The sequence below is a fragment of the Gnatocerus cornutus genome, chromosome 2, assembly GCF_029298725.1.
Source record: "Gnatocerus cornutus isolate USDA-ARS CGAHR chromosome 2, icGnaCorn1.1, whole genome shotgun sequence".
Taxonomy (NCBI): domain Eukaryota; kingdom Metazoa; phylum Arthropoda; class Insecta; order Coleoptera; family Tenebrionidae; genus Gnatocerus; species Gnatocerus cornutus.
The window spans coordinates 6,915,329-6,934,011 of NC_142234.1; the positions used below are offsets into that span (position 1 = coordinate 6,915,329).

Sequence of the window (18,683 nt, forward strand, 5' to 3'; positions counted from 1 at the left end):
TATGTTTGTAAACAGTGCAATTAAAAACTGAATCCCCTAGATGGAGACAACATAACCTCAGAAGTTAAACTGTCATTTACAGAAAGTGATTGTTGACAGACAAATTGAAACGAAATTAGTGATTTACCAATATGCCATCAAAAAAGAAAAAATACAATGCCAGGTTTCCCGCAGTGAGTGGAATTACGTAATGATAATCCCCAATTTTTTTTGTTTACTTTTAGGGACGCATAAAAAAAATTATGCAAACAGATGAAGAAGTAGGAAAAGTGGCACAAGCTGTACCAGTTATAATTTATATCCTTTTAAAAACGTAAATTTAGTCGCACATAACTCTGTTGATTTGTCTCTATTGTTATTTTTCTTGGACTAGAATAATAACAGAACATTTGTAAATCATGTGCAAGGCTCCTTTTGCTTTGTTGTTTCAAACATTTTAACACAACGCGCGTATGATTTGCAACGTGTTGGTAATTATGTCCAAGTCTCAAAATAAAATATTGTGTAATTTCCTTAACGCTAATTACCTCGAACATTAGAGCTGTTTGTGGAGTCCCTGCTGACCAAATCAATGCAAATAACACAGTCAAGAAACGCAAAAACGTTAACTCCGTCCCATATGAAGCAATGCATATTATCAGAAAGTCGTTTTGACTTTTTAAAAGACTTAGTGAAAAACATACCAGACGCAAGTGCACAAGAAGATAACGAAAACAATGCGCTCTTTGAAGCAAATTTACACAAACTGGATGAGCCAAAACCAGAAGATTTACCCAAACCTGATGTGTCTACAGAGCAAAGCACATCCACAGGTAGAACACCTGTTATACAATATGGACCTAAAGTGGCGCAAATTGAATCAAAAAAGGTGAATTTTTCAGTCAACAGTTTGATGGACCAGAAAGAAGAGTCAAAACTGCAAATAACTGTAGCTGAACCTGTAACCGTACCTGTACCTCCTTTAGTACCGACTAGAGGCTCGTCGTCTAATAGTGTGAATGAAAGTACGAGCCCTGTTACATGTGACAACATCCCTCCTTTGATACCCATCTCACATCACTTCTATAACCAGAACACTGAAGACAATTTATGTATTGATGAAGATTACGATAATTAAGTATTTTTAAAAATTGATTTTCTGTGTCACTGAAACGTAATTTGTACCTACCTGCCCCCTTGTTCCATTGCTGTTCTTACTAGTGATTACAATAAAATGTTTACGAAAAATTATTATAGTTACTAAAATGTTTTATATTGGATAAAAAAATACATTAGTACAGTATGTACAATTTTAAATATTAAATTATCGTAAGTAATTTAAAAAATAATTCCTTTTGAACTTCACTGCGAATAGTCTTTAATGAATTAACTAACTAATCAAGTCGAATTCATTAAAAACTACTCAGAACATGGACACAGCTTTGCATCATGGCTCCTTTTTACAACCTGCTGTTGTTTACAACAGAAAACGTACCTTAATATTACACAATGAGTCAAATTAAATACTTACATAATTAATCTTCGTTAAGGTAACTACAATAATTAATTTACAATTTGTTACAAAAACTATAATAGAGAATAAATAATAAAAATAAGTTAATACAGACTTATTTAAATTTAATTACAATTTTTTTTCTTGTAAGACAAATCATTGTCGATGCAGGACGGTCTATTTAATTTTCTAATAGATCAACAATGAGTACAAGAGAAAGTGATTAATATAAGCTTTTAAGTCGTAATTTAATTACTATCATTAGCTAAGTCATAAAAGGCAGTTCAATTTCACAATCTCTGTTAAGAAACCGACAATAACTGTTTCCCTAATTTAAATATTCGACACTTCAAGAACATCGTTGAAATGAAATAAATACAATTTTTACACCAGAAAGTACGTCTGAAATAATATGTTTGCTATACATTCCCCACTTTAGTAGACACAAAGATTTTATCACTGTTTCTAATGAGGTAAAATACAATAGTTCAAGTTCGTAATCTTAAGATAACATTTAAAGTTAATAATCGTAAAAGATATTACACTTTACATTTAGATATTTTATATTTTTTCTCGCTCGCATTTACTCGTTATTGACGTAGGACGTAACGATTTGTAAAAATGTAAACAAATAAATCGCATTATGAACACATTAAATGAATTGTGCCATTTAAATTAAGCGTTGATTAAAATCTAAATCAAAGTCGAATCAAAATATAATGTACCATCGACGTAAGTTGTTAAGTTTCTGAATCCATTTATGAATGAGATGCGTTTTCAATTTTGTAAAAATGAAAACTAAAAGCTGGACTCTTTTATGTGTTGTTATTTTAGCATTAAGAACTATTCTTTTTTCAATTTCTAAGTTTTCAAATCTCAGATTTGACCTCTGTAGAAAAAATTCAAAGTGGACTTAGCAACTTAACGACTTAAGCCGACGAAATCGTTTATATTATTATCTAAATATAAAGCTTTAAAATCGAAATAATAAAATTTTGCGTCATGAAGACGGTCCTAACAATTTTTTTTTGCGAATTCTTACAAACGTCCACGTCATAATTAGCCATACAAAGGAGGTAACTAAAGAAGACATCAAAATTAGTAGTACTGCGAGTTCTTGTCCTTCAGTTTCTAAATGTGAACAAGATAAAGGAAATGCTTGAAACCTTATTGAATAACAATGAAAATTAAAATCTTTTTATTGTCCTCTTAGTGACAAGTTCTCTTTTCTTACACTAGAAAAATAGTGAAAAATCTATCACATATCTACCATGGGTGAGTATAGTCGAAGTAAGTTTTAAATAAACACGAATAAATTAGAAGAACGGGAAGATTTTGTACTATATCTTATCATTATATACAAAATTCGTTCGAAAATTAAAGCTATCAGCTAAATTCATTGCCTTCATAAAGATTCTCACAAATTTCAAGCAGTCTTAAAACGGGATTAATATTATACGGAAACAGATTCTTGGAGACAAGACGATCAATTTGTATCTTTAGTCTTATTAAAACTGTCATGGTATTGTCAAGCTCATTAGTCCTAGAAGCTCCACCCTCGTAACAACTACTAACAAAAACATCCCAATTCCGTCTCGTATACTTCAAAAACCGTAACAAATATAATAAGAAGCAAGTTTCATTGCTTACTAAATAATCTAAAAGTACTTCAGCATCGTGGCTCACAATTTTCAAAAACTCTATAAACGAGTGGACTGGATTTAGCATGGCGATAAAATCCGGAGCCAATGCGTTCTGATACGAGATTCCTGTTTTTATATCCAAAGTACAAACCATAGCTTCAATCATATAGTCATCTTGGTCACTAAACAAGTGGATGAGTATTTTAGAGAAGGGAGTTTCTGGGTGGAATTCTAGACTTGACTTGATGAAAGCGTCGACTTTTTTAAGAACATCTCGTATAGAACGAGCAATCAATTGCATGTCATGGGAAAAATCGTAGTCTTCTGATCCCACACTTGAATCTGAACTGTCTGATCGTGTTTCTTTGATAGTTATTGCTACACTTTTTAACACCAGAAGGATCATCTTCTGGAGAAGAGTCTTGTCTATGTTTGATTGTGTAGGTTGGGTACTTGGAATAGTTCCAACGAAACTATTAACGGTGTAGCCTTCTGATCTTCTGTAGGGAAGACTATCTAACAATCTAAAGTCTTTAACGTAGCGGACTATGAGATGGGCTAACTGACACGTGTCTTCAGGAAGCATGTCTTGTAGAGCTAAAGTACTCCCATAGCAAAGAACTTCATTGAACAGAGATAGCAGTTGTTTCCATATGATTGGGGGTAGATTGCTATTCAACATGCCAACGAAATTTTCTAAATGAGCATAGAAAGGTTTCGTGTCTATCACACTCAAATTTGCTTTAACAGAAATGGTACTTTCCCATAAAGCTAAGAATGTTAGAACACAAGTTTGAGCTTCAATTGAAGTATTTTGCGTTATTAAGAACTGGATCTTACTAATTAATTCTGGCCATTTTGATTCTAAACTTTTGATGATTAAACCTTTGATCCCTGAAGTGTCATAGCTTTCAGCATCACTGTAAGGAACAGTCACGCAATTTACGTTGATATCTACATTTTGACTACTGCTGCCTGCTACATCTTGACTCTGTGGTTCTTCTAAAACGTGAGCGTCTACATTTTTCCATTCAACCACTCGCTTTATAATTTCTAGAGCAAAATTCATTTTTACATAATCTGCAGCCTCAACTGTTAAAAAACTAACTATCGTTTCCAGCCACTCATTATTTATGTACGTTTTTGCAATTATCAGGAAACTGCTAAAAACCTTAGCTGCCAAGTAATTTACATATTTATCTCTGGTCTCACAGAGAGATAGAATCTGCTCAACTAAATTATGCTCATTATGTACAAAAATATTGCAAATATTTACAATCTGTGAGCAAATATGCCCGTTATTGTTCTGCTTCAAATAAACGTCAAAGAGAAGTTGTACATTTGATAAAAACTGTAATACCTGAGGCGTGGACCATTCACTTAACATAGCTAACCGACTGCCGTTTTCATCAATAATTTGATGGACTTCAAATGGTTTCCTCAGCACATGATCAGGAATACCACAAAGGCACTGTTTTACCAAGTAACTATGAAAAGTTTCATTTTCTTCATCCACCACCATTTGTCTGGGAGTCTCTTCAAGTCGCTCACTGGTAAAATCTGGGCAGATGACCATGTCAGGAGCGGGCTGAAGTGAGTCACAAGACGTAATTTGCGTGGTAGGATAGTCCTCCTTGTCATCTTGTTTCTCCTCTTCAATGCACTTTTGATCACTTTCACTAGTCCGAAACACAGATTTGGTATGGAATTGTGAGTTGACGGAATTTAAATCGTCCTCATTCACGTTGGCGTGATAGTGGAACTCAGAAACTCCGTTTTCCGTCAGGTGGATAAAATCTGGTTCATCTGAAGAGTCAGAGTTGTTACCTCGTCGCAACTTCTTTTTTAAAGGCTGTTCTGAGGCCATTTTATTCTTCTGCTGTCTCTGAACCATTAGAGCAAGTCAGTAGAGACAATAGGGCGAGAAATGCTAAGTTTTACTGTGCGTTCTAACCAAGTACCTGCAAAAAGCTTTTTTTTAAAATAGGGCAAAATTGGAAAGAAAACGTTCGCGGACGTGCAGAATTACAGTTTAGAACTTCGTTTTGGAATATTTCTAGGCGGAATTTCGAGTTCGTTGTGTTATTAACAAGAAAACTCACTTGGATGATTTTTGTGTGTAACAATTTTATCCAGTAGTTACTTTGAGTGTGGGATTTGTACACTCTGAGAGACTCTTCCGACGACTTCATTGGGAAATTCGTTTATAGTCGAATCCAAATAACATAATTACACCCCAAATTCTCGACTAAATTTACTAAAATAAATAAATGTTTTTAAAAAACACTAAATTTATACACACACAACTCCATTGCGTACAATATGCTGCGGTAGTCATGCAACCTCCCGTGTTCATGACGACAGAAAAAAAGACGCGGAGTTCAATTCACAACGAATAGGCAAAAAGTGGAATAGATGACCTCATAATTTTGTTATCCCAAATTGCATGGTTATTTTTATTAATTTTTAGCTCAATTTTGTAATTTCACCTTAGTCTTACTTTTGGTTTGCTTAGGTGAAGAATGTGCGACGTTGCCAACTCGTTGACTACCATTCATAATAATAATAATTTTTAATCAAATTAGATCTTTAATTTAAGGGGAGCTACTCTAATTGGGGTGATTTTACATCAATTTTAGTTGTGGTGATATAATTTTAACATTTTTCGAGGTTTTTGGGGATAAAAAGACAACAAAGCGGCCTAAAATTACGGAATCCATTCATGCAGTGCGTAACACGGAAGATGGATAGACAACTTTATTAATTTTATTCATTCTTGTTCTGATCGTATCTCATTAATTGGGTTTTGGGAACACCTTTTACCTTTACATTTTTTTAAAGGGATCAAAAACTTATGATCAAAAATATTCAATAAATAATTATTGGGCTTGTTAAAAAAAATATTTGTGGTGTTATAATTACTCAGTTGGGAATTTGAATGGGGCATTTGTTAAATTTATTAGGCTAATAGGGAGGAAGTGGAGGTAATTAGAGAATGGTCTGCGGCATTTAAAGTATGCATAAAAAATGTTAATTGGATTGGAATTACGAATGGAAAAAAAAAGCGTTGTGTTATTTCTTTTAATTTGTCAAGTGCAATTTGCAAGTCTGATTGTTGAAAATTGAATCTTGCAGGTAAAATTTGATTTAATTAACAAGATTTGTTTATAAAATTCAATTATTGTTATCAGATTTTTCAGTAATTTCAATGTTTTTTTTTTCTATTTTTTGTGTTTCTCCAGCGTCAAGCATTTTTTAGATTCCAATATTCATAACCACTTATTCCTACATTCACTTTTATTAGACTCACTCGTACACTTTATTATTGATAATGTTGGTGGTTCCAGCAGATGCGAATACACAAAATATTATAATGCTTTCGACAAAATCTTTTTATTTTTTTTCAAATAAAATTTGTGCAATTGATATGAGCGTGTAAAAGGTTTGCAAACTGATTTGAGCAAATGGCTTAAGCTTAAAATATGTACACAGGGCGTAAAGAAAACACTTTTTGTAAGTGACACAGATTTAAATTATCAGTTTTTATTATACAATTTCATCTAACACGCAAATAAAGAATACATTCTTAAAATACGTATTTAATTTGAATCGTTTTCTTTTTCAAGTTATTAATTTTCAAAATTTTGGGGCTTTGCAACAAATTTAAGAGGATTTATGTATTGAATAGTAACCACGAACGTCTTTGTAATGCTTAAATACTTGGAAATTTGTCTCAAAATCTTACAATGATTTTGAAGCAAGCGATTCAATGTAAATGTTATAACATAACATTTGACTCATCTTTAAAAAAATATATGTTGATGTTTCATATTTGGCGCGCAAGTGTTGGTAATACAGAACACTCTTGGGCACCGGTTATAAAAATTTAAAAAAACACGCACCGAAAACAGAAACATATCTAAGTCGGCACTACGATGACCTAATAGAATAGGTACTAATACAGTGCTGTCTTTTTACAGTAGAAATGAACAGATTTTCTTTCAATTCGACAATTTTCTAAACAAGAATCAAACCCTACCAATAGATGGCGTCAAAAAATATCAAATATTTTGTATCAGAAAAGTAAATAAAGTAATCAAATTGATAAATTTTATATCAATTTTAATTAGATAAAATCGAATGTGTTAACGCTTCCAAAACAATTTACTTCCTGTTTACATAAATCGGAGGATGTAAGGTGCAACTGCAACTGATTGGCCTCAGTGGGGGAGTTGTAAAAATGGCTACCTAAAGTTATCAATGAAGTGAATTTTAAATGCCAAATAACGATGATAATTTACTGTTGATCTGTTTGACAAAAGGTGATTCATCTCAATATTGTTTTGATAGTGTTGTTTACGTTTTTTACAACCCGATTGTAGTGAAATTCTAGTGATAAGACATAAGTGTTTTTATATAGGTTAAACTTCGTTCTTATAAACTTCAGTTTGCAATTAGATTTTCCTGTTTTTCAACTCGATCATTTAAGTTTTCGTGGAATTATTGACATGTTTTCATTGTAGCTTCACGTCCAAAATAATAAGCATGAGCAGAATGGGAGTTTGGGATAGTTGGGATAGTTTAATAGAATCTGCTACAACTATTCTATTTTTAACGGTGATTAAGTAAACACTGCTTTATTTTTTGGAGAAAATTTGGGCATTGGTTTTTGTTAAATTGACGTTCTCATTAAAATCCAGCAGTGATTTATTTTTACCAAGTGATTGTTGTTTATGACATACTTATTATTGTTTCCTTTTCGTCGTTTTTCAGCGTGTTCATTCACGTTAAAAATACGTACAATGTCAGAGTTGACATCAGTCATTCTTCCGTGTCAAATTTGAACAAAAGTTTGAGTCTGACTTTCGTCAAACGGCCACTTATTTTTCTAACTTGTTAAACAAGAGGTGCTAATTGTGTTTTATGATTGGTGATCAATTCTACCTTGAAATTGTATCTTTTCAGATGGTACTAATGCACAAGACAAATGAGTGAAAGCACCGTGGGGGCCATGCCGGGCGTGGCCGCGGCCGGGGAAAGGCGTCTTCGCCAATTAGAAGCCCTTTTCCTTGGGGGTCCTATAGTAGCAAAAGGACACAGCTTTAGCATAGAAACTCTGATTGACATCCTTATAGTCCTCTATGATGAATGCAGCAACTCTAGTTTACGTAAAGAGAAAACAGTCTCAGATTTCATTGAATATGGTGAGACTTCTTTACTTTGATGCAGTGATTTTTATTGATTATTTGTAGTGAAACCTGTGGCTAGCTCTGTGAAGACTCTGCGACTAACTAGAGAAGACTTTGAAATAATTAAGGTGATTGGTAGGGGTGCTTTTGGAGAAGTTTGTGTCGTGAAGTTTAAAGGATCCGAAAAAGTGTTTGCTATGAAAATATTGAATAAATGGGAAATGTTGAAAAGGGCGGAAACGGCGTGTTTTAAGGAAGAAAGAGATGTTTTGGTTTTTGGGGACAGAAGGTGGATCACCCATCTACATTATGCATTTCAAGTAACTTGAAAATTATCCCCTCAATCTTAGTCTAAAGTGTCTGTTCTAGGACGAATCCAATTTATACTTAGTAATGGACTACTATTGTGGTGGAGATTTATTAACTTTGTTGAGCAAGTTTGAAGACCGTCTTCCTGAAGATATGGCACGTTTCTACATAGCAGAAATGGTCCTGGCAATAGATTCAATACATAAACTTCAGTATGTACATAGAGACATTAAGCCTGACAATGTTTTACTCGACGCGAATGGACATATTAGACTAGCAGATTTTGGTAGTTGTTTAAAATTAAATGACGATGGTACTGTCCAATCCAACGTAGCTGTTGGAACACCTGACTATATATCCCCAGAAATTCTTAGAGTACGTATGTTTACATTGTAGTACGATTCTTAATTATTTGTCACAGGCAATGGAGGATGGACAAGGCAGATATGGACCTGAATGCGACTGGTGGTCTTTAGGTAACTAATGACAAATTATAAACCGAATCTAAGATGATTTTTAGGGGTCTGCATGTACGAAATGTTATTTGGAGAGACACCTTTCTACGCGGAGAGTTTAGTGGAGACTTACGGGAAAATAATGAATCACAAAAATTGTTTTGATTTTGCCACCGACGTTGATATTTCTGACGCCGCCAAAGATTTAATTAAGCAACTGATTTGTAGTCAAGAATTTCGATTAGGACAAAATGGCATACAGGATTTTAAGGTCAGTTAACATCGTGCTTCAGAGGGCGCTTTAAATGTACCCCTTTCATGATTTTCTTCTGGTTGCAACAGATGTCGCTTAAACTTTTGCACGTTCTATTTATTGATTACTTTCACTATTCATAGCTTTATTAACCGGTAATGGTCCTTTTGTTGCCAATCCCACAAAATTTTACGCTTCAAGGCGTGTTTTTCAATTTATTGCCGTAAAATTAACTTCCCACTAAAATTTAGCAACGCTTTTCAAGTCGTTACAGATCATATTCGTAATTCGTTCCTCAACAAAATTAAGTGACGTCATAATTTTTATGGAATTATTGATATAAATGCTCCATTAATTTTTTATCAAATTAATTTCAAGCTTTGTGCTTTAGAACAAGAATATATTTTGTGTAATTTATACCTGATTTACTTGAGTTTCTTGCATCACGGTTATCTACAAAAATTGTGGGAACCGTCACATTTTTTTAGGGCCAGTAAAATGATTCCAAAAAAAAGATAAATTAATTATCACATTCAAACCATTTGATAAGGAATTTTTTACTTTGCATTTTTTGAGGTCACAAAGCTGCCATATTACGTAATACCACGTCATTTGTACCTAAAAATAAACAAAGTTACGTAAAATAAAGCTTTTCCTGTTTTTACAATCACTTTGTGCTATAATATTATGCAAAACTGGAAGGATTCATTTCTTCAAGGCAACTTTTCTTCTTTTCTTACTTTTAATTTTGCCTGTGATGATAATCGCGACATGAGATGTCAAGTTACATCATTCCGCCTTTGTAATCTTGGTTTCAAGTGTTTCATAATTTGAAACTGTAAAGCCAAAGGTAAATTATACGAAATTAGCATGAGTCCCTATCTTGGTTGATTTTGCGATTTCATAAAGCCATCAATAGACGGGTTGATGTGGAGAAGGTTCTACACATTTATCATCACTATGATGGCACAGACACAAATTAAGGACAATGATGTATCTCGCAATGATATTTCTTTAGTAATCTGAGGCAAAATATCGACGCATTTTCAGATTAAATCTGTGAAAGATTGTTTTTATTAAGATAAGTTTTGCAGAATCATGCTTGGTTCGAAGGCGTGGATTGGGAAGGTATCAGAGACAGTAATGCGCCTTATATTCCCGAAGTTTCCAGTCCCACGGATACCTCAAATTTCGATGTTGACGACGCCGACATTCGTTTGTCGGATGCGATGCCTCCAACTGCCAATAATGCCTTCACGGGACTTCATTTGCCATTTGTTGGGTTTACGTTCACGCAAGGAAGGTACTGACTCTTCTAAAAATTGTGTCTGTATTAACAGTCGTACTTTCCAGTTGTATATCAGATTTAAGTAATCTTTATTCAAACGTGACGAATAATTTAACTGATAAACAGAACAAACGCAATAATGGCGAAATTTTGAGCCTAAACTTGAACCAAGAAAAAGACATCGAGAAGAGGATGTCTCCAGACGGCACGAGGAAACTACAAGACGAAATCAACGTGTTAACGAAGCGAAACTGTGAACTAGAATCACAGTTAAAGAGTTTTGAGGCGGGACACTCGAAAGACATGTTCATAGACACCTTAGATGGTGCTGATAGTGGTAAATATTGTCATCCTTCTCCATCTTCATTCTCATTATACATTCACAGCACGACTCAAGGAACTGGAAAAATTAACCCGAGTATTAAAACAAGAAAAAGAAGAAGCACAGAAAGAAAAAATGGATCTGTATGAAAAACTTAAGTTCCAAGACAAAGAACTAAAAGATGCGTTAGCGCAGAAGAAACTTGCGATGGCTGAGTATACGGAAGTGTCTGATAAACTCTCAGAGTTAAGACAGCAGAAGCAGAAATTCAGTCGCCAAGTCCGAGACAAAGAAGAAGAGTTAGAAACGGTGATGCAAAAAGTCGATTCTTTAAGAAATGATATCAGAAGGGCCGAAAAGTTGAGAAGGGAGTTGGAATCACGTGTTGAAGAAGCCTTAGCTGAAGCGTCTAAAGAAAGAAAACTTCGTGAACGCTCTGAAGAGTACTGCCGTCAGATGCAGGCTGAGTCCGATAGGCTGAGAGTGAGGAGTGAGTTGGGTCCACGCGAACAACAAGACTCTTTGAGGCTTAAGGCGGAGCTGGAAAAACTAGAGGTACGGATATCTAGCGACAAAACTATGTTACAACTTATTTTCTAGGTCCAGTACAACGAAAGCCTAACGCAGCAACAGGCCAGGTACAACCTGGAGATCTCCTCTTTAAGAGAACAACTCCATGAGGCCGAATCCCATCGAGAACTCTTGGAAAGAGAAGTACGAACGTGCGCTTTTGATTTTTTATTTTACCTTTTATGTTTCGTTTTTTATGATTTTTTTGTACGCCTAGGTTCAAAACCTTAAAGAAAAACAAGAAAAGCATAGGGTTGAAGCTATTTCCGATTCTGAGCAAATGATTGCAGAATTAAATCGTAGATATGAACGTGATAAACAGATTTGGTCGGAAGACAATCAAAAACTAACGTCAAATGTTGAGTGTGTGAGTCTTTGTTTTGTTTTTATTTTGTTTGATTTATTTTTAACACGACTTTCTTTGGCTTTTATTTTAATATCTTTCTTGTGTTTAGCTAACCGAATCTGTGGATCGTTTACAAACAGAAAGGGCTAACTTGGAGGCAGAGTATGAACAACTGCGAAACAAACAAGAAGCTTTGGGTCAGTGGGAATCACAATTGGCTGAAATAATTCAGTGGGTTAGCGATGAGAAAGATGCGCGGGCGTACTTGCAAGCACTTGCTACGAAAATGACTGAAGAATTAGACTATCTCAAGCATGCAGGTTAGTTTTGTGTTCAAGTTATTAGGGTTGTGTTAATTTTGATGCTAGGTGTATCAAATGTCATGGGCGCCACTGATAAAAACTGGAGAAACAGAAGATCACAGAAATTGGATAAAATGGAATTGTTGAATCTTCAGAGTTCTCTACAGTCTGAAATACAAGCGAAACAAGCTGTGAATGAAGAATTGAGTAAAACAAGAGAGGCCTTACTTGAAGCTCAAAAGTGAGTGTCTCTTCTTCTTTTGATATTATTCAATTATATGTTTACTTGCAGAGAGTTGAGAGATTCCAGACAACGAAACGACGTTCTTGCTGTAGACGTCAAAAGAAAAGAAAAACAAATCAAAGATCTTCAAAACCGCTTGGATTCTGACGGATGTAAGTTTTTTCACAATATAAATTATTTTGCTAGAAGCGTTAGTTTTTTTCTCTTCAATTATTCACGTAATGCTTGCTTAATGCATTTTTGTTTAAACTGTTTGATTTATTTAGTCAAACAGTTTTGAACATACACACTGTAGCCAAAGTTTGTGTTGATAATATTGGCTGCAGTGTATATTAGCACTCCTAGGCGGGTGGTAATTGTCTATGTATGTACAGTCAGTTCGTGGTTGAAACATCTCCCCCTGGTCATTGGGATTACGTCATGCTTCTGGGGCATATTGTTATTCTTCATGCGTCTCTACAGTTGAAACGAACTTTACTCGAATATTTAAATACGACAAGAACATTTTTTACGTATTGCCAAAATTAATACAAAAAAGTAGTGTGATGGAATGAGGTGATAAATAATTGTATATAACGTGTGAAATAAAGGGAGTTTTTTTAATACGAATTTTACAGCGCCAGTAGAAATGCGGAGAATTTTTTGTATGAAAATATTTAATAATACAGTTTAATACTCTTTTTTTTACAATTTGTATGCCATTATTTAATAAACGACCTTTCAGATGGTGTATTATTAAATATTTTTTATGCAGTAGAAGAAAAAAGTGAGTTATTAGTAACGTGTTCTCCTGTAGTGTTGTTTTTTTTGTATTCTTGTCATTGATTTTTCGGTTTTAAAGTTTAAAATATACACTAAAAGTGATATCCAATTATTACAAGCAGCGAGTGTTGGAATTTCATCTTTCCTCAAGCGTCAGACGAAGGGTTAGTTTTCTGAAAAGTTTTTGCTAAAAGCCTGTTTTATAACTTTTAGGAGAGCGGATATTCGCACTTGACTATTATTATTTATTAATTTCGTTAAAATACGCATACAAAAACTAGTCATATTACTTAAAATTGAAGATTTAAAGTATATTGAATAGATTTTTTATGATGGACTTGATTTGGCAGGATTTCAGTTTTGAAATATGAAATTTCCTACTGCATCTGATGCATAGTGATTCTGTAATATTCCGATGAATTTCGTACTGAAGATAATTAAGACTTCTCATTTCTCGGTCGATATTCTTAATTTTTTCGGTTTATGATAAGAAGCGCAATGTATCAGGTATTTGAAAAAATTCCGAGGAATAAGGAGAAAGTAAGCGGTCGTCATCGCTTCGTATAGTAGAGCTGAATATGCCCCTCTAAATGAAATTTAAGTAAAAATTATCTTTCCATAACATTTTACTTATTCCTCCGATTTGGTCATGGTTTTCTTATCATTTTCTAGAAAGTTTATGGTGCTTATCCGCTCTACCCAGTGCGTTGCTTTATTATTATCCTTGTTGATTACTGCTTGGAGTGCTAATATCATGTTTCCAATAATTATTTTTGTCTTGCCTCTAATTCGTTTAACAATGTAAAACTTGCACTATTTGTGTTTATTTTTTGTTTGTTGGTTGCCGTTTTCGAACCTTAGTTTCAGAATGAATTTTCATGTTTTGTGAGCCCTAATAGTTTGATGTGTTGTGACCTTTTACAAACAATTTTCTTCACATTTTAACATCACATTTGTTTGTGTAGTTTTGGAGAGGCCGTCATCCCAGATGTCTTACCTCGAGCAATTCCTCAAAGAAAACAACTCCTTGCAACAAGCTCAAAGTCAGACCTACGACAATGTTCCAGTTCAGACTTTGTTGTATCAAGGAGGATCCATCGAGTCTGAGGAAGGTGACATCGAAGACAATAGAGCTTTGAGCATTACAAGCTCAAAGAGTAACTTATCAGAACTAAGCATGGTAAGACTTTTTTTTTGGCTTTTATAATAAGTAATTTGTATCTTCTCAGCATGATTCCCAGTCTCCCATGAAACACAAGAACCATCAATTCTTGGTGCGCACGTTTTCTAGTCCTACAAAATGTAACCATTGTACATCACTAATGGTTGGTTTAATGCGTCAAGGGATGGTTTGTGAAATCTGTGGTTTTACTTGTCATACAGCGTGTTGTCCACACGTTCCTGCGATATGTCCGTTGCCTTCAGATCAAAGTAAGTTATTTGGTTGTTAGTTCCGGTTATTAAATGGTTGCTTTAGCGAAACGACCGTTGGGAATCGATCCTACGAGAGGCATAGGGACTGCTTATGAAGGCTATGTGAAAGTACCCAAGCAAGGGGGTGTTAAAAAAGGTAAAGTTTAAAATGAAATAGGGTTGAAAATTTAAGGTCTTTTTTAGGTTGGGTCCGACAATTTGTTGTTGTTTGTGACTTCAAGCTGTTTTTATACGACATATCAGCAGATCGAAATGCCTTACCAAGTGTTCATGTAGCTCAAGTTTTAGATATGAGAGATCCGCAGTTTAGTGTTTCTAGCGTAAAAGATTCTGACGTAATACACGCGAATAAAAAGGACATTCCTTGCATTTTTAGGGTAAGTTTTCTCATAAGTCTATTCGGGTGTCTTCATTTGTCTTTTTTAGATAACCACGTCATTTATGGAGCCCCCCGGGCCACGCAATTCAACTCTTATGCTAGCAGATAGCGAGGCCGAAAAGAACAAATGGGTAGTGGCGTTATCAGAACTCCACCGGATCATGAAACGGAACAATTTACCAAACACGACAGTTCTACTAGCGCGCGAATTGATCGACAATTCTTTGACATTGTTGCGAAATGCGCTGAGCGCCACTATAATAGATCCAGATCGCATTGTTCTGGGTGCTGAAGATGGACTCTATTGCGTCGACTTAGATAGAACCGAAATCGCTAGAATCGGCGAAGGCAAAAAAATCTTTCAGTTAGAATACATAAGCGAAGAACATCTCCTAGTTGTTGTTAGTGGTAAACAAAAGTATGTAAGATTAGTGCCAATTCGTGCCCTGGATGGTGATGAAACAGAATGGATTAAAGTCGCTGAAAGTAAAGGATGTTGTGTCCTGTCTGTGGGACCTCTAGTAAGGGCACCTCTAACGTTTTGTCTGTGTATATCAATCAAAAAACAGGTACGTTTTTAACTACCCGAGAATTCATTAATGACGCTTCGTTTTATAGAACTCTTCCACTGTTATTATTTATGAGATAACGAGGACGCGAACTAGACATCACAGGATTCGTGAAATTAATTTACCAGTTCACGTGCAATCGCTGCAGTTGATGTCAGACGGAAGATTGTGTATCGGTTCTCCCTCAAATTTCACAATCTACAATCTTCAAGTAGAGCAACCCTTATTTTGTAAGTTGTAAACTTCATAGAGTTGAAATTGACACGATATTTTGTAGCTTTGCTCAGTTCTGAGAATCCGTTACATTCAACATTGGCTTGCAACGCTGTTGAAGCATTAAGGGTCATTGAGTTACCGCGACACGAATATTTATTAGTTTTCGGAACATTAGCGGCTTATGTTGATCGCCATGGTCGCAAGTCAAGAGACCGAGAGATTATGTATCCTGCAGTTCCTACTGCCATTTGTAAGATGTTTGACTAGTTTTAGGTTTTTATTTAACGTTGTTGTGTAGGTTACAGGGATGGTCATCTTGTAGTTTACAGTGAGACACACATTGATATTTTCAACTGCGCTACAGGAGAGTGGGTCCAAACTGTTAATATCAAAAAAGCTAAACCTCTCAACGACAGCGGGGCTCTCTCTTTATGTATTTTAAATGATTTGACACATTTATTATACTTGTCCAATATTCATCAACGTGAGTTTGTGTAGTTTTAGTGTCTATTTTACTATATGTAGTGATTTTTAGGTGAACTAATCAATTTAGATAACGTAGTCACTTTAGATAGAGAAGGACGAACCCTTCAGAGACCTCGAAGGCGGTTTTCACTCCGAGAAGGAAACAAATCACAACGAATGTGCGTATGAAAGACTCGATTTCAATTTCTTTAACCTTTTAATTACAGGAATACAGATCGGCGATCAAAACTTATATCAGCACCAACAAATTTCAATCATATAAGTCACATGGGTCCAGGTGAAGGTATTCAAAGGCAAAGACTTATCGATCTTTCCACCAATTTAGTAGATAGTCCGGATCAGTCGTACGTTTCTCAAGCGCAACCACGAGTAAGTTAACAAATTGTAATGAATGTGCATTTATTGGTGTTATGTTAGCAGCCCACCAAGATGGCTCCTTTGCCACCTAAACACGGCGAACGCAAACGTTTGGAGATATCAAACCCGACTCCAATTCGCCCCCAATTTCCGGCGTATAATGGTGCGAAAAGAGCGGCACCTCCGAGACCACGAGATCTTCCACCTGCTTTACCAAGACCCTCTGACACGTCACCTTCCCCAGATCCCGCAAGTATTGGAAGTATGTCGTCATTGCATGATATGATAAAGGTAGGTAATTCGGCAATTTTCATTGCTTTACAATAGACTTTAAAATCTACGTCGAAATTTAAAACTTTTTGTTTTTTATTATGAACGAAGAAGATGTTAATGTAAATTGAAATATGCAGGCGTGAAATGTACATGGTCTGGAATTCTTCATAAGAAATAAACGTGAAAATGAATTTCATGGCTACTGTGTCCATATGTAAGGAAGTGTCAGATTTGAACTAACTTTGCTGTAGTCTTTCTAAAACTCATAAAAATGTAACATAGAGAGCACAGCGTGATTTTTGTAACACCATTTTTTTTTTGATTACATAAACTAATTGCAATTAAAATCCCATAAAAAGAAATTGCATGATTTGTTTAAGAAACCTCCAGTGGTTTTAAATAATCATCCGTGCTATTAATTTTGGAAAATATTGAATAAGTTTCGTATTTTACAGGCAAGTACTGAAAAGGGAAGTCCGCGACATTCTATTGCAAGCAACAACAGCTCAAATCTTTCCACCCCACCGTCTCCACAAGCAGATCATCATAATAGTTCAAGTTACGATAGCTAAGCATCGATTTGAAGACTAATTATCAATTGATTAGTTCAGTAGAAATTGCTAGAGCAATTTAACCGATCAACAGTTGACGATATGCGAAAATACCTCACATACAAAGTGTCCAATGAACGTATTTGTATCAAAATTACCAAATCGTTAGGGAATTGAGAGTTTGTGAATCTATTTTTTATTTGAACACTTTGTATGTTCATGTATTTGACTTTTAGTTACCTCAGTTCATTTTATCATAGTGACAAAAATAAATTAACATTTTAAAACTGGTAATGACATTTTATTGTATTTATTTATTTAGGGTGGCACTGTACTTAATCTTTATTTTGTAAATTTTGTGTATTTTTTTCGTATTGTTTTCCTATTTTAAACAGTGTATTATATTACACTCTGTAAAATAATTCGAGTCAATTAATTAACTGTTGTAAGATTAATTTTATATGCAAATTTGATGTTATTATTTATAAATTTGGCTTTATTACTGCAGAATTGTGTAATACTGCCGAAATTTTAATCGATATATGTTCTATATTTATACTTATTTATTGCTTTGTTTTATTTTTTATATCAATAACAATTATCTTGTACTAGTGATATTTAATAGTAAAATAAGTCAAAGGTATTTCAATATTCATATAGATATATTTATTGCTGTATATCCGACGTTTAGTACAATTTTATATTAGTTTTCAACACACGGCAAGACAATATGGGTTTTTTAAAACAGGTGGCAAGCCAATATTCATATTTATATTTCTAGATTTTGTACTGTGAATTAAAAATTTGCGTTTCATATAGTCATAATAGTTGTTTTTATATTTGTGTTACATGATAGGACAGACATTTATATTGGTGCACTAAAATTTGCCTTTAATTTGTGATGGAATCAATATTCAATACTATAATTAACTTGTTTCCATAACAATACGAGAAGGGCGTTATGTAACATATTAGATGACATATTTATTTTATTAATAGAGTAATTTATATTAACAGTAACAATAATAAGAAGCGTATAGTATTATATTACTAAACACATTAACAGAAACTGTGTTGAGAACTTGTTTTATCTATTTTATTACGCCAATATTTTGTTTAAACATGTATTTCTTTTAACTTCCATTTCTAACTCGAATTACCTTTCTATTGTATTTATTTCTTGCTGTAATAAAAAGTTTTAATATAATTGTTGTTTTGGTGGGTCCTGCTGAAGAACAATTCA

At 34.3% G+C, this 18,683-nt stretch overlaps 3 protein-coding genes across 7 annotated transcripts; 2 read left to right on the plus strand and 1 right to left on the minus strand.

Moving 5' to 3' along the window:
* Positions 1-28: 28 nt before the first annotated feature.
* Positions 29-1,227, plus strand: NC2alpha (negative cofactor 2 alpha). Its single transcript, XM_088030653.1, has 3 exons — positions 29-173; positions 225-297; positions 528-1,227. Exons 1-3 carry the CDS (start codon positions 132-134, stop codon positions 1,115-1,117), a joined length of 705 nt encoding a protein of 234 aa, XP_087886779.1. The 5' UTR covers positions 29-131; the 3' UTR covers positions 1,118-1,227.
* Positions 1,228-2,051: 824 nt separating this feature from the next.
* On the minus strand, positions 2,052-5,469 carry lin (protein lines homolog). The gene is made up of 2 exons (XM_088030647.1): positions 5,238-5,469; positions 2,052-5,096 (listed from the first exon to the last, which is right to left on the minus strand). The coding sequence occupies exon 2, from the start codon at positions 5,027-5,029 to the stop codon at positions 2,879-2,881; it is 2,151 nt and encodes a 716-aa protein (XP_087886773.1). The 5' UTR covers positions 5,030-5,096; positions 5,238-5,469; the 3' UTR covers positions 2,052-2,878.
* A 1,714-nt stretch (positions 5,470-7,183) lies between these two features.
* gek (serine/threonine-protein kinase gek) lies at positions 7,184-18,647 on the plus strand. Of its 5 annotated transcripts, XR_015769696.1 has the most exons (28): positions 7,184-7,457; positions 8,101-8,339; positions 8,388-8,644; positions 8,694-9,008; positions 9,055-9,109; positions 9,154-9,359; positions 10,436-10,644; positions 10,695-10,966; positions 11,016-11,506; positions 11,552-11,665; positions 11,739-11,888; positions 11,977-12,187; positions 12,236-12,410; positions 12,462-12,565; positions 13,298-13,339; positions 14,141-14,355; positions 14,405-14,606; positions 14,653-14,745; positions 14,793-14,986; positions 15,036-15,557; positions 15,607-15,787; positions 15,835-16,023; positions 16,072-16,257; positions 16,309-16,417; positions 16,466-16,628; positions 16,677-16,907; positions 17,027-17,103; positions 17,345-17,435. XR_015769696.1 is itself a non-coding variant. In XM_088031352.1 (27 exons), exons 2-27 carry the CDS (start codon positions 8,123-8,125, stop codon positions 17,459-17,461), a joined length of 5,220 nt encoding a protein of 1,739 aa, XP_087887478.1. In that variant the 5' UTR covers positions 7,184-7,457; positions 8,101-8,122; the 3' UTR covers positions 17,462-18,647. The 5 variants fall into 5 exon arrangements, 4 of the variants coding, with proteins under 4 accessions (XP_087887478.1, XP_087887479.1, XP_087887480.1 ...); XM_088031352.1 differs by lacking the exon at positions 17,027-17,103 and having other exon boundaries at positions 17,345-18,647; XM_088031353.1 differs by lacking the exon at positions 17,027-17,103 and having other exon boundaries at positions 16,680-16,907; positions 17,345-18,647.
* Positions 18,648-18,683: the final 36 nt, after the last annotated feature.

What these genes read in the sequence shown, in the direction of transcription:
- gek (XM_088031352.1), top strand. Translation starts at nt 8,123, where the DNA reads ATGAGTGAAAGCACCGTGGGGGCCATGCCGGGCGTGGCCGCGGCCGGG. An exon ending in TCCGTTGCCTTCAGATCAAA is followed by an intron (nt 14,607 to 14,652) that starts GTAAGTTATTTG and finishes TGGTTGCTTTAG; the next exon opens with CGAAACGACCGTTGGGAATC. An exon ending in TGCAGTTCCTACTGCCATTT is followed by an intron (nt 16,024 to 16,071) that starts GTAAGATGTTTG and finishes GTTGTTGTGTAG; the next exon opens with GTTACAGGGATGGTCATCTT.
- NC2alpha (XM_088030653.1), top strand. Translation starts at nt 132, where the DNA reads ATGCCATCAAAAAAGAAAAAATACAATGCCAGGTTTCCCGCA. An exon ending in ACAATGCCAGGTTTCCCGCA is followed by an intron (nt 174 to 224) that starts GTGAGTGGAATT and finishes GTTTACTTTTAG; the next exon opens with GGACGCATAAAAAAAATTAT. An exon ending in AGCTGTACCAGTTATAATTT is followed by an intron (nt 298 to 527) that starts ATATCCTTTTAA and finishes AACGCTAATTAC; the next exon opens with CTCGAACATTAGAGCTGTTT.
- lin (XM_088030647.1), bottom strand. Translation starts at nt 5,029, where the DNA reads ATGGTTCAGAGACAGCAGAAGAATAAAATGGCCTCAGAACAGCCTTTA.